The 14,945-nt window shown below is 48.8% G+C and overlaps 1 protein-coding gene across 2 annotated transcripts in view; it reads left to right on the forward strand.

Annotated features, from left to right (window-relative positions):
• Nucleotides 1-1,350: 1,350 nt before the first annotated feature.
• Nucleotides 1,351-14,945, forward strand: part of cdc25d (cell division cycle 25 homolog d) — a 42,831-nt gene continuing 29,236 nt past the window's right edge. Inside the window, exons 1-5 of one of the 2 annotated variants that reach the window (XM_072479674.1) lie at nucleotides 1,351-1,660; nucleotides 3,012-3,106; nucleotides 7,176-7,227; nucleotides 8,162-8,195; nucleotides 13,349-13,414. In XM_072479674.1, the coding sequence (XP_072335775.1) occupies nucleotides 1,563-1,660; nucleotides 3,012-3,106; nucleotides 7,176-7,227; nucleotides 8,162-8,195; nucleotides 13,349-13,414 (345 nt within the window). In that variant the 5' untranslated portion in view covers nucleotides 1,351-1,562. The remainder of the gene's footprint in view (nucleotides 1,661-3,011; nucleotides 3,107-7,175; nucleotides 7,228-8,161; nucleotides 8,196-13,348; nucleotides 13,415-14,945) is intronic. The other variant, XM_072479676.1, reaches the window with a different exon arrangement.

The following is a 14,945-nucleotide window of genomic DNA, read 5'->3' on the forward strand; positions in this document are numbered from 1 at the left end:
TAGGGTGGAGATCAACCTCTCCACCCTGTGCCCTGGCGTGGCGGGGGGACCTGCTGGAATTCTTGACGCTTGAAAAGGTCAAATTTGAACTGAGGGGAAGGATGGAGGGGTTCTACAATTCATGGGCGTTATTCATTATGCACTTTCGAGAATTGGATCACATCGAACATTGGGGCAGGGGGGGGGGGCTAGAAGGGTTCAGGGGAGGGGGCTGTATGTGTTAACGGTGACTATGGGTGATTCCTGATTCCTTTTTTGTCATTTGTTTATGTTAACATGCGGGCTAATGTTTGGGGTTTGGTGGGAGGATCGGATCGTTGTTATTGATATGGGGATTGACATTACATTCGTCACTGATTATTGTTTTTTGTTCGGTATGAATTTGGGAGAAAATGTGAAAAAGGAGGATTAAAAAAATATTTTTTTTAAATGGTGACCAAGAAATTATCAGCGATGATTGTAAAATCCCATCGGGATCACTAACGTCCTTTAGGGAAGAAATCTACCTTCCTTATTGTGGTGATATGTCTGTGCACAGTTTTGTATATAGTTAGCAATGCGACTTCCAACCAGCTGGTGGCGCCAGACATCCATTACATGTCTTGAGATACTCGCCAGTTGATAGTAAGACGTACAAGAGGATAGTCGCACTTAGAGTTCCAGGAGAATTCACTGAATTCATTTAGTAGCCATTGTCTGTGTGATAATCTGTTACTTATCTTTCCACTTGTTTGTTAATACATCATCTTTCTAGTTAAACAACTAGGTGTTCTGTGTACATCTTTACAATGGTTATATCACAAACCACTTACCTGGTCTGTCCTCAGAGGGTCAGTGCAGACTCAAAGGGCCGAATGGGATCCTATGTGACTCCAGACCCCCAGCCGCTCAGTTCAAGGGGAAATTAAGGATGGACAATAGATGCCAGTGATGCCATGCTTTACACTGATTTCTCCGCTGGCAAGGCTGGGTCCTTTGTCACCTTGTTCGGTAATGCAATTGTATATCATTTCACTGTTTATTATTTGCACAATCCTGTGCAATATGAAAATAAACTGTTCTAAATGACGCGTTGACTAAATTGGCTTAATTGTGCACCACCAGAGGCGTTTGTATTGCAGTTGGACGGCATTTACACGCGAGATTGGGGCAAGTTTCCACCCAGCCGATATTTCCGCCACTCGGCGCATTGCATCGAGACATTTGCACTGGGGAGAACCGGCGCTGGCGAATTTGCGGAGTAATTGCGCCTCCCTCCCGCTCGCAGGCTGGATTAACCCGACATTCTCCCCCGGGGAGCGCTTCAAGGACCAAAGCGTCCCTGACAACCGCTTATCCCAGCAACAAGTCAGCAGCAAGCGGGGCTGAGTGAGTGATGCTGCAGAGAGAGTCACTGCAACGGGAAGCTGCAAGGTGACAACCGCAAATGTCATTCCCCAAACAAACTTTGCATTGTTTTCAGAGTTCAATTGCATTTCTTTCTGATTGAACCGGAAGGCTGGACAGGACATCGATCCTGAACTGTGCAGACCGAAGACTCAGAGAAGCTGCAAGGGGAGAGGATGTCCTTCTCTCCTGACCCACCTTTCTACCCACACCTCCACTTCTCTCCCGTCTCCAGCCTGTCCTTCAATCTCAACAGCCTCAGCTGCCAGGAGAGGTAATCCAAACAGTGCAGAATGAACCAGCATTACTGCCAAACGAGAAGCGGTCGAGTTAAATTTTAAACAAAGATGTATTTGTTTTTAGATGTTTAATTGATTGGAACGCTTTCTGTTTAGCAATCTTAAATTAGCATTTATTGCCCATCCCTAATTGCCTCCTTGAGCCGCTCCAGTCTATGTGGTGTAGGTACACCCACACTGCTGTTAGGGAGGGAGTTACAGGATTGTGATGCAGCCGCTGTCAAGGAAGGGCCGATATAGAACAGTACAGCACAGAACAGGCCCTTCGGCCCTCGATGTTGCGCCGAGCATTGTCCGAAACCAAGACCAAGCTATTCCACTCCCTGCCATTCTGGTGTGCTCCATGTGCCTATCCAATAACCGCTTGAAAGTTCCTAAAGTGTCCAACTCCACTATCACAGCAGGCAGTCCATTCCACACCCTAACCACTCTCTGAGTAAAGAACCTACCTCGGACATCCCTCCTATATCTCCCACCCCGAACCTTATAGTTATGCCCCCTTGTAACAGCTACATCCACCCTAGGAAAGAGTCTCTGAACATCCACTCTATCTATCCCCCTCATCATCTTATAAACCTCTATTAAGTCACCCCTCATCCTCCTTCGCTCCAATGAGAGAAGCCCTACCTCCCTCAACCTTTCCTCATAAGACCTACCCGCCAATCCAGGCAGCATCAGATGAACACAACACAGATGAAAAATGAAAATCGCTTATTGTCACAAGCAGGCTTCAAATGAAGTTACTGTGAAAAGCCCCTAGTCGCCACATTCCGGCGCCTGTTCGGGGAGGCTGTTACGGGAATTGAACCGTGCTGCTGGCCTGCTTTGGTCTGCTTTCAAAGCCAGCGATTTAGCCCTGTGCTAAACAGCCTCTCAGGAAGTGATTTGGTATTTTGTGTCATCCCGATGGTGTTATAGAAATGCAATATCTCACCTGAAGGGCAGGACCTGTGACAGTGCAGCAGTCCCTCAGTAATGCAGTGGGCGTCTCAACTTAGACTTTGTATTTATGTCCCTGGAGTGGGCTTTGAGCTCAGAAGCTCCTGAATCAAAGACGAGAGGAAGAACAAGGAAAACATAGGAATTCTTAGAAGAACTTTATCAGTTAGAGAAAGTCAATCAATGTGTAGGTAATGAAGTGTAATTTATTTTTGAAATGTTCTACAAAAATGTTTTAAATGCAGATGAGGAGGTTTACGTCAGGAGATTTAAACACAGGGCCCCTCCTTGTCAACTGTAAAAGGAAATGGTTAAAATATTTGATCTCTCTATATATGCTCCCTCTGCTCCAGCTTGTTTATGTTTGCTGTTATTCCCTGAACTCAGCGACACCCCCAAGCGCAGACTCAAGCTTTCTCCCGAGAGTGGAAACCCGAGCCCTGAGGCCTTGCCCGTTGCCACGGATACCAAAACTCCTACAGGTCGGTACAGGTTGTGCCCTGCTGGTAAATGGGGTCTGTTGCCATGGTATCAACATCCTGTCGGGGACGACGGAGGGGTGGGTGTGGGTGGGTGAGGGGGGAACAGAATATTTTGCACAAAACGGTCATTGAAGGGGAGCAGCTAAGGGGGTTCTGCCTTTCTGCGTTTAGAAGCCACAGGGCCGGACACGCCTAAAAAATATAACTTTGCATCTAGAGGCAGATTGGCAATCGGAGACAGATGCAGCAAATGGTCAGACTCGCTCATGAATACAGAAACATTTCTTACACCTGCAAGAACTCACGGCTGTGAATCTGATCATTTGTTGCATCTGTCTCTGCATACCTTTCATGTACAGTGACATAGTAGCGACAGCACAAACATAGCTTTGGTCCAGTAGAGCCCAAGCTGGAATTAATGGTCCACATGAGCCTCTTCCCAGCTAACCCCATCAACTCTACTCTCTTTAACTTCCTTATTGGATTCATTAGTGACTACCTTCCTGTATTTATGGACCGAAGTTTTGCTCTGCCTCACAAGTGGAAAAAGCTCTACAGATGTACCCTAGCGAACCTCTTTATAATCTCAAAGACCTCTAATGGGTCATTCCTCAGTCTTTTCTTTTCCCACATCTTCAGTCTACTCAATCTTCCCTGACGTGAGGAACAGGCCGGACTCTAACACTAAGGTCTGGATTTTGCAGTCCCTGCCAGCAGCGGACACCATAATAATAATAATCGTTATTGTCACAAGTAGGCTCACATCAACACTGCAATGAAGTTACTGTGAAAAGCCCCAAGTCGTCACATTCCGGCGCCTGTTCGGGTACACAGAGGGAGAATTCAGAATGTCCAATTCACCGAAGAAGTAGATCTTTCAGAACTTGTGGGAGGAAACCGGAGCACCCGGAGGAAACCCACGCAGACACGGGGAGAACATGCAGAGTCCACACAGTCAGTGACCCAAGCCAGGAATCGAACCTGGGACCCTGGCGCTGCGAAGCAACAGTGCTAACCACTGTGCTACCGGCAGGACGGGAATATTCCAAATGATCCCTTCCCGCCCATGATGATGCTCACTGCTGGCGGGGACTGTAACATTCTGAATGGATTTTGAGTGAGTTAAAATTGGACTGAGCCTCTTAATTCTGGTAATCTGGGACATCTTTGTTAACCTTCTCTACTGCCTTTTTGTGGCTTCCCGTAAAGTATTTTCACTTTTCCCCTAATGATGTGGAGAGAGGAGATAAAGTACTGAGAATATTAATTGAACCTGTGCAAGGATGAGCCTGATACAGTTTAAGGTGGTGCACAGGGTGCATATGACTCGGGTGAGAATGAGTGGGTTCATTCAGGGGGTAGCAGATGAGTGAGAGGTGTGGGTGGGGCCAGTGAATCACACGCACATGTTTTGGGATTGTGAAAAATTGGGAAGGCGGGAGCGTTCGCGGTCTTAGCCAGGACAGTGGAGGAGGGAGTGGACCCGGACCCTTTGGTGGCGATATTTGGGGTTTCAGAGAAGCCGGAGCTCATGGAGAGGAGGAAGGCCGATGTCTTGGCCTTCGCCTCTCTGATTGCACTGAGGTGAATTCTACTGGAGTGGGGGTCGGCATCGCCACCGGAGGTAGCGGCTTGGTTGGGTGACCTGTACGACTTCCTGCGTTTGGAGAAGATAAAGAATGAGTTAAGGGGCTCAGCAGGGGAGTTTGAGAAAAGGTGGGGGATGTTTGTGACCGTGTTTGAGGAGCTGTTCGTTGTAGGGGGGGAGGGGGAAAAAATCTGTCCAGACTGTATAGTTGATTGCTGGGAAGTATGTTTCCCGGGGTGTTTATGGGTTGTAACCTGTTTTGAAACATGCCTGTAATAAAATACATTTTTTTAAAAATGAGAATATTAGTTGAAAATATTGTGAAATCAAATCAGTACAAAAGGGTCATATAATGCCATATCACGTCATTTAGCGACTCCTATACAACTAATAAAACATAGAATATTGTTGCATGTAGTTGAGTGAAAGGCAAGATCTCACAAACAAATGGTTAATGAATCTGTTTTATTCAGGGAGGAATGTTTGCCAGCAAAAATCTGCATTCTTCTTCAAATATGCAATAGTTTCCCCAAATAATTGCCTTGGCTTAATGTATCATCCAAAGGCAGTGGAGAGTGGCAGTGGAGAGTGGCAGTGGAGAGTGGCAGTGGAGAGTGACAGTGGAGATTGGCAGTGCAGAGTGGCAGTGGAGAGTGGCAGTGGAGAGTGGCAGTGGTGAGTGGCAGTGGAGAGTGGCAGTGGAGAGTGGGAGTGCAGAGTGGCAGTGGAGAGTGACAGTGGAGAGTGACAGTGGAGAGTGGCAGTGGAGAGTGGCAGTGGAGAGTGGCAGTGGAGAGTGACAGTGGAGATTGGCAGTGGAGAGTGGCAGTGGAGAGTGGCAGTGGTGAGTGGCAGTGGAGAGTGGCAGTGGAGAGTGGGAGTGCAGAGTGGCAGTGGAGAGTGACAGTGGAGAGTGACAGTGGAGAGTGGCAGTGGAGAGTGGCAGTGGAGAGTGACAGTGGAGATTGGCAGTGGAGAGTGGCAGTGCAGAGTGGCAGTGGAGATTGACAGTGGAGAGTGGCAGTGCAGAGTGGCAGTGGAGAGTGGCAGTGGAGAGTGGGAGTGCAGAGTGGCAGTGGAGAGTGACAGTGGAGAGTGACAGTGGAGAGTGGCAGTGGAGAGTGGCAGTGGAGAGTGGCAGTGCAGAATGGAAGTGCAGAGTGGCAGTGGAGAGTGGCAGTGGAGAGTGGCAGTGGTGAGTGGCAGTGGAGATTGGCAGTGGAGAGTGGCAGTGGAGAGTGGCAGTGGAGAGTGACAGTGGAGAGTGGCAGTGGAGAGTGGCAGTGCAGAGTGGCAGTGGAGAGTGACAGTGGAGAGTGGCAGTGGAGAGTGGCAGTGGAGAGTGGCAGTGGAGAGTGACAGTGGAGAGTGGCAGTGGAGAGTGACAGTGGAGATTGGCAGTGCAAAATGGCAGTGGAGAGTGGCAGTGGAGAGTGGCAGTGGTGAGTGGCAGTGGAGATTGGCAGTGGAGAGTGGCAGTGGAGATTGACAGTGGAGACTGGCAGTGGAGAGTGGCAGTGCAGAGTGGCAGTGGAGAGTGACAGTGGAGAGTGGCAGTGGAGAGTGGCAGTGCAGAGTGGCAGTGGAGAGTGACAGTGGAGAGTGGCAGTGGAGAGTGGCAGTGGAGAGTGGCAGTGGAGAGTGACAGTGGAGAGTGGCAGTGGAGAGTGACAGTGGAGATTGGCAGTGCAGAATGGCAGTGGAGAGTGGCAGTGGAGAGTGGCAGTGGTGAGTGGCAGTGGAGATTGGCAGTGGAGAGTGGGAGTGGAGATTGACAGTGGAGACTGGCAGTGGAGAGTGGCAGTGGAGAGTGGCAGTGCAGAGTGGCAGTGGAGAGTGACAGTGGAGAGTGGCAGTGGAGAGTGGCAGTGGAGAGTGGCAGTGCAGAGTGGCAGTGGAGATTGACAGTGGAGAGTGGCAGTGGAGAGTGACAGTGGAGAGTGGCAGTGCAGAGTGGCAGTGGAGAGTGACAGTGCAGAGTGGCAGTGCAGAGTGGCAGTGCAGAGTGGCAGTGGAGAGTGGCAGTGGAGAGTGGCAGTGCAGAATGGCAGTGCAGAGTGGCAGTGCAGAGTGGCAGTGGAGAGTGGCAGTGGTGAGTGGCAGTGGAGATTGGCAGTGGAGAGTGGGAGTGGGGATTGACAGTGGAGAGTGGCAGTGGAGATTGACAGTGGAGAGTGGCAGTGCAGAGTGGCAGTGGAGAGTGGCAGTGCAGAATGGCAGTGCAGAGTGGCAGTGGAGAGTGGCAGTGGAGAGTGGCAGTGGAGAGTGCCTTCAGTACTGCAGTGCGTGTGTCAGCCTGGACTATGTCTCTGGTGAGGGGTTTGAACTCATAGCCCTCTGAGTCAACAGTGTTACCCACTGAGCATGGCAGACAGCTCCAGGCTGCCAGGGAATTCCTTGTGATAAAGACCGAGAGGCAAAGCAGGAATCAGGGATGCTGCAGAAATGAGTTAATTGTATCTTTTGCATTACTCATTACAGATCAGTCCCCCAACTCACCATGCAGACTGGAGGCGATGAACACAGACCAATGGTGTGTCTCCAGGAATGAATGACAGGACATCTCATCCTGGCATCTATGTATTATGTGATGAACCTTTTTTTTGTGGGGGGGGGGGTTGGGGTGTGTGAGTGGGTGTGTTGGGGTGTATGGATGTGGGTGGGTGTCACCTCTAAGCTCGGACTGGGGATAAAAGGACATCGGTGAATCGGCCCTTACCACGATCCGGGAGGTGTATAATTTCATTATTTCTTTAAAACCTCCCTTCAAAATTCCCAAACATCCATGGTGGATTTGAATTCACTTTATTATTGGTCCAGTAAATGTCACCATAACATTACAATGCAGGATCAAGTGACAGCTATTGAGGGCAGGGGAGTTGGCCTAGGTAGGGTACTCTTTCAGAGGATCTGTGTAGATTCGATGGGTTGAATGGCCTCCTTCTAGACTGTAGGAATTCTACAGTTCTACGGTTCTCTGCCCTCCCAGTGTTGGTGTGAAAGAGTGCGTGACACTATTTTGTAGAAGAGTAGGGAGTTTCTACCTGGTGTCTTCATTGAATAACAGGTCTTCTGGTCATTACTGTTTGCACGATTTTACCTTTTGCAAACTTGTTGCTGCATTTCCGACAATGGTGGGTACACGTCAAGAAAGTATCTCATTGGTTAGGAGATGTTTTAGGATGTCCCGCATTCTTGGAAGGCGCGAGAGAAATGCAAATTTTCTCTTTAAAAAAATAGCCAAATGAGGCTCTGGGGGCACTGTCGGGTGGGGGGGGGGGGGCAGACGGGTGGGGGAGGAAAGGGCGGAGGGGGGGCAGTCGGTAGGGGTAGGAAGGGGTTTCTGCTCGTGGGTATAGAGTTGTCCCAGCACAAGTCAGCATCTTCAGAGGCTGGGAATCATGGAAAAGTTAAAGGTTGAATCCCATTGCAGATGTGTCTGTGATCATGTTGCTCTCTCTCTGCAGCCAGACTCCAGTGAAACGCACAGTCCCCAAACCGGTAAGTGAGGAAAAGACTTCTGTTGATATAGTAAAACACTAGTAAATGACCTGAGTCACTTTCCGCTATCGGTTCATGATTCTAGGCATTTGTTTTATTCTAAAAAGCTCAAGAGAGAGCCTTTTGAAACTCACTCCACAGAGTCGCCCAATGGCTAGACCCCATATCGTTTCCATCCCGGGTTTTCAATTCAAATGCTTGACTTAAAGGTGTGAGAATAGGATGGTGAAAAGGGAATACATGCAAATACAAGATGTACACCCTGTACATAATCCATCGATCTAGATCATTTCTCAGGCGCTGACGGCAAAGTCTATCCCCAAAGATAATTTTTCCGATGCAGGGACGTTAGAAACTGGGGAATAATTAGGCCAGGGGATAGGGTGGAGGTGTTGACCTTGGGTACGGTGCTCTTTCCAAGAGGCAGTGCAGACTTGATGGGCCAAATGGCCTCCTTCTGCACTGTAAATTCTATGAAAATGGCTCTATGAAATAAATGATAAGAGAGATGCTGATTTGTTGGCAAGTTGGCTCTGAGATGTTGCCATGGAAAATGCACCAGGGAACAATTGTCCCACATGTTTTTGTTTATTCAAAAAAAAAGGTGCAATGTCTGGGAATGTTCCTTTTGTCTGAGGAGGACAGGTCTCTGCATATGAATAACATTAGCTGGTTGAATGGCAGAGCAGATTCGAAGGGTTGAATTGCCTACTTCTACTCCTAATTCCTATGTTTATATATGTATCTCCCAGAAAGTGTGAGTGAACTACATCGTGAGCCCAACTGAAAATCTTAAATTCATTGTTAGTGTAATTCTTAGCACATTCGGGATTATTCAGCAAGTGCTGCCCAATCATAGACTCACGCCTAAATTTAGACATTGGGATGGATTCTCCGGTTCCCCAGCCGTCACTTGTCAATGGGATTTTCCATTGAAGCCACCCAACGCCATCAGGAAACCCGTGGGCAGGGATACGCTACTGCCAGGAAAGGTGAATCGCAACAGCCGGAAAATTACGGCCATTGTGATGTGTGTTTAACATTATGTTCAAGGGAAGAAAACCAGAGTTTGTTTAATTTCTCTTCATAGCTTAATCCTTGGAGTCAGATATTTGGTGAATGTAAGACTTTGTCATATTTTGTACTTTTTGCAGTAATGTTATTAAAACCTGGGTTAAGATGCATACAGACAGTATGGCTGCTAGAGCTGTGATTAAAGTATCATAAAACTGAAATAAATCATTAAAGTGTTCTGCTAGATCTTGAGACCCATTTATGTGTTTACAGATAGCTAGCTAATGGAATATTGTTTTGTTTGGCTAAACACATCAAGAGACACCTTGTAAGAAGAGACAAAAGAATGCCTTACGCTTTGGGTATGGATGATGTAGATAATGGGAGGAGCCAGGTCCATCTGGGCTGGTTTAGCACAGGGCTAAAGAGCTGGCTTTTAAAGCAGACCTTGGCAGGCCAGCAGCACGGTTCAATTCCCGTACCAGCCTCCCCGAACAGGTGCCGGGATGTGGCGACTAGGGGCTTTTCACAGTAACTTCATTTGAAGCCTACTTGTGACAATAAGCGATTTTCATTTTCATCTGAAGAGTCAGTAGGTCCTAGAACTTTAAACTGAACAGAGGTTTTTCTGTTTGTTCCTGAAAGGCTGTTCCTGAACCCCTGGCTGTTAACATTATTCATGAATGGGGAGCATGGTGTTGCAGTGGTTAGCACTGCTGCCTCACGGCACCGAGGTCCCAGGTTCAATCCCAGCTCTGGGTCACTGTCCGTGTGGAGCTTGCACATTCTCCTCGTGTTTGCATGGGTTTCGTCCCCACAACCCAAAGATGTGCAGGGTAGATGGATTGGCCGCGCTAAATTGCTCCTTAATTGGAAACAATGAATTGGGTACTCTAAATTTTTAAAAAAAGAATAAAAAACTTTATTCATGAATGGAATTTAATATTGGTTTACTGGTAATATATATATTGGTTTGCTTAATTGGAATATAGTGGTAGGTTTAGGAAGTAAATTAATGTTTCTTCTTTTACCTAAGAATTGTTGTAACTGTTAACGATTAAGCTATTTCTTTGTTGCTGACATGGTTAATTCTGTGTTAAAATTAAAGTTTGTTTTAACATAAAAGGAATCTATTGGTCAGTGTTATCACTCTTGTGGTGCAGTAACATTTCCTCACAGTTTAACAAATTGGATTCTCGTTCGGGATCCTAACAGATATCATTCTGGTAAATACACGCTGCATCCCTCCAATACCAATGTATCTTTCTTGAGTTGTAGTGCCCAGAACTGCTCACAATAAATGCAGCTTTGATCTACCGAGGACTTTGTGTATCAGAAGTAGCACTCTTACCCCTTTTGTATTCTTGTCCTCTAGATATACAAGGCCACATTCCATTTGCCTTCTTTGATTCTTTGTCGTACTTGCTCACAGTGTTGTTATGGTCTCCATACTTGATCAGTCCCAGAAACTTTAGGAATTTCTAACTTTTCACCATTTAGAAAGTTCCCTGTTCGACACTTAGGACCTCTGGGACTATAGGCATGACCACCAATGGTAGGGTGATTAAAACCAGCAATGCCCAAAAGGCGGGAATTTGAGGAGCGTAGACATCGCAGAATGTTGTGGGGCTGGAGGACGTTACAGGGATATGGTGGGATTTTGGTAAAAGGATGATGATTTTAAAATGTGAGGTATTGATGGAGCTAGAGTCAGTGTAGGTCAGTGAGCACAGGGGGTGATGGATGAATGGGACTTCACAATTAAATTGATCAATGTAATTGCATTATTAACAAATCTGCAACATTGAGAAAGTATGCGGGTGACTTGAAGATCCCGATTCCATACACAGGGGCGGATGGAGGCGAGTGATCGTAAGGGTGCTAGTTTGAGGGCCTCGGTTACTGTTCCCCTTCTGATTTCCCCCCGCAAAGTTTACTTCAAGCCCGGTGATATGGAGGCAGTTCAGGCAACATTTTAAGTTGGGCGCCATGTCGATGCTAGCCCTAATCTGCAGATATCATCGCTTTGTTCCGGCGGTTTTGGATTTGTTGTTACAGTCAGGGGGGAAGGGGGGCTGGAGAGGCTGGGGGACATGTTTATAGAGGGGAGGTTCACCAGTTTTGAAGATTTGTTGGGTAAATTCCAACTTCGGAAGTCCAGTCTATTTAAGTTTTATCGGGTGCGTGACTTTTTGCGCAAGGAGATTCCTTCCTTCCCCTTGGTAACCTCGCCTCTCTGTTGGACAGGATCCTTATGATGGCTGAGCTGGGGAAGGGGAAGATATCAGATATTTATGGCCAGATTTTGTCAATGGAGCAAGCTCTGTTAGATGAGGTAAAAAGGAAGTGGGAGAGGGAGCTGGGTCCAATTTCTGATGTGGGGAGGGTGTAGAGTGAAGCTTTTCACAGAGTCAACTCCACCTCCTCATGTGCCCGTCTCAGCATGGTTCAGTTCAAGGTGGTGCACAGAGCACACCTGACCAGGGTTGGGGTGGATTTTATCCGAGAGCGGAGGTGCGAGCACTGTTCTTGGGGTCCGGTGAATCGTACACATATGTTCTGGTCATGTCCTAAACTTGTGAGCTTTTGGGTTTCCTGCTTCAACACAATGTCAGGGATTCTTGGGATTGAGCTGAGGTCCTTCCCGCTGGTGGCGATCTTTGGGGTCTCGGACGGGGGCGAAGGCGAGTTCTCCTTGGATGGACGACTCCAGACCTGCCAAGTGCATGGTCCTGGTTAAGTGACCTTTTGTACTTAGAGAAGGTCAAGCACATCCTAAGTGGGTCGGCAGAAGGGTTCTACTTGAGGTGGCAGCCACCATAGGCGAGGTGGTGGCGTAGTAGGATTGTCACTGGGCTAGTAAACCAGTGACCCTGGGTAACGCGCTGGGGTCCCGGGTTCAAATCCCCCCACTGCAGATGGTGAAATTTGAATTCAATAAAAATCTGGAATTAAAAGTCTAATGATGACCATGAAACTATTGCCGATTGTCGTAAAAACCCATCTGGTTCACTAATGTCCTTCAGGGAAGGAAATCTGCCGTCCTTACCTGGTCTGGCCTACATGTGACTCTAGATACACAGCAATTGTGGTTGACTCCTACCTGCCCCTCAAGGGCAATTAGGGATGGGCAATAAATGCTGACACAGCCGGCGACGCCCACGTCCCACGATGAAAAAAAATATTTCAGGGAGTTGTTCACGGTCAGATGTTAGGGAAGGGGGTTGTCGTTGTCTGGTTTTGATTTGTTTTCTTTTGGGGTGGCTGGGCGGGGGGGGGGGGGGGGGGTGAGGCTGGATAACTTTGGGACTCTGTTATAATGAAACATTTTCTCAATGAAGAGAGATATTTTTCTAAATTTGCAATTTTCAATTTTGCACAAAATCTAATCCTTGGATACCAGGTCCGGGATTCTCTGCCGGCGGGATGCTCCGTTTTGCCGGCGTCCGGGGGGGTTTCCCGACGGCGTGGGGCTGCCCCGCAATGGGAAACCCCATTGACCGGCCGGTGTAACGGAGCATCCCGCCGGAGGGTCGGGGCAGAAATGTGGCCCAGCGGGACGGAGAATCCCGGCCCAAAAGTTTCAGTAAGTGAGAAATCTGTCAATTAAAAATCATTTCAGAAAGTATTGTCGGAGGGTTGACGGAGCTGGCTATCCAGGTTGTGCAGTCAAAAGTTGAGAATTCGCAAAGACAAAACCCACAAGTGATGTGCACACAACGTGGTAATCACCACTATTGTACATATTAGAAGATGTGTGGTAAGGCCCCTGTACTACAGGTACGGGGGTAGTCCCTGCCTGCTGGCTCCGCCCAGTAGGCAGAGTATAAATATGTGTGCTCCCTATACAGCAGCCATTTCGCCAGCTCCTGTAGGAGGCCACACATCTTAGAGTAATAAAGCCTCAGTTGTATTCAACTCTCGTCTCTGTGCAATTGATCACACAACAACACAGAATGGGTATATTTGACGCAAACATTTGACAAAAAGTGATGACAGGAAGTCGCGTGGCAAAATCAGGAAGTGTCGACAGCCCTGAGAAGTTGTACAAAAGAATACTGATGTTTAGTTTGGTGGATTTCAACTTCCTTCTGTTTAAAATATTGCACACAAAAACTTCAACTGATTTATTTCCGTAGATACGTCTTCTGGACAAAATGAAGATTAAAGCGGAAGGAAATTTGCATCAAGCAGACAGGCAATCTGTGAGACTGAACACGCCATCTTTTAATCGTTCTTTTGCATGTGGTTGTTTTATCTCTGCTGATCTGTGTGGTGAATGTATTGTGCCAATAATCCACCATTGTATTTGTATCTGTGCTGTTGCCCTTGTATTTGTATCTGTGCTATGCTGTTGCCCTTGTGGGCTCCTCCTGTGGGCCATTGTATGGCATTATCCATAGGGGATCATGTTCGGGCCTCTATGGGCTCCGCCCATGGCTCCTCCCCTTGAAGGGAGGTAAAGAGCAATCGACCTGTAGGCAGTTCTCAGTATTGGATCAGTCGCAGGCAGGCACTGTTCTAAGTTGATTAAAGCCACAGTTTACTTCTACACCCGTGTCGAGTGAATTGATGGCCGCATCAATCTGTTCAGCCCCATCTTCCAGTGGGGCCCAGCTCAACACCCTGATGCCTCTCCCGCTTGTTCATCTCTCATCTGAGCCTTCACCTGCTCACCGTCAGCATCAGAGAATTTTCAGGTCCTCTCCATGTCTGACTGACCAATTCCTGCTTCCCAGCATAGCTCACTGGGTAATGATCAGGGGCAGGAATCCTGCTTAAGAGATCTCTCTGTCTGCAGGCTAAGTCAATGGTTGCTCTTCCACAGGCTGTTCCATTACACATCATCGAACCAGGCGGGGAACATGGATGGGTCAGTACCGCATTGAGTAGTTCACATCCGCAAAGAAATATGAGAGTCATTTGGAGTCTTACAGCAGAAACCGAGGCCCATTGAGTCTGCTCCAGCCATCAATTACCGACCTATTATAATCCCATGGCTGGCCAAAAATTCAGATTCTCCCATCCGCCGCCGGGTGGCGGCGTGAATCCCGCCCCGCCAGTCCGACGGCGGCTGCCGAATTCTCTGGCGCCGGTTTTCGGGCTGGGGTGGAGATCGCGCCACACCGGTCGGGGGCCGTTGGCAGCGGCCCCCCCCGGCAATTCTCCGAGATCAATGGGCCGAGCGGCCGCCCGTTTTCGGCCAGTCCCGCCGGTGTGAAATAGACAAGGTCCGTCCCGGCGGGACCCGGCTTGGAGGGTGGCTGGCAGAGTACTCGGGGGGGGGGGGGGGGGCAAAGGGGAGATCCGGCCCCAGGGGGCCCCCACGGTGGCCTGGCCCGCAATCGGGGCCCATCGATTTGCGGGCGGACCCGTGCCGTGGGGGCAGTCTTTCCCTCCGCGCCGGCCTCTGTGAGGCTCCGCCATGGCCGGCGCGGAGAAGAAACCCCCTGCACATGCGCCAGAACACGCTGGCGCTCCCGCGCAGGCGCAAACTCGCACTGGCCGGCGGAGGGTCTTCGGCGCTGGTTGGCGAGGCACCAACACCTCCAACGCCGGCCTAGCCCCGGGAAGTGCGGAGGATTCCGCACGGTCCGGGCAGCCCAATGCCAGAGGTGTTGAAGCCACTCTTTTGCGCCGGTACGGGCTGCCCGCCGATCGCGGGAGAATCCCCATGTGTTTGAAAAGACTGGCAGAAGGAGCTTAACTCTGTATCTAACCCCATGCTGTACCTGT

This window comes from Scyliorhinus torazame, chromosome 16, assembly GCF_047496885.1.
Source record: "Scyliorhinus torazame isolate Kashiwa2021f chromosome 16, sScyTor2.1, whole genome shotgun sequence".
Lineage (NCBI taxonomy): Eukaryota > Metazoa > Chordata > Chondrichthyes > Carcharhiniformes > Scyliorhinidae > Scyliorhinus > Scyliorhinus torazame.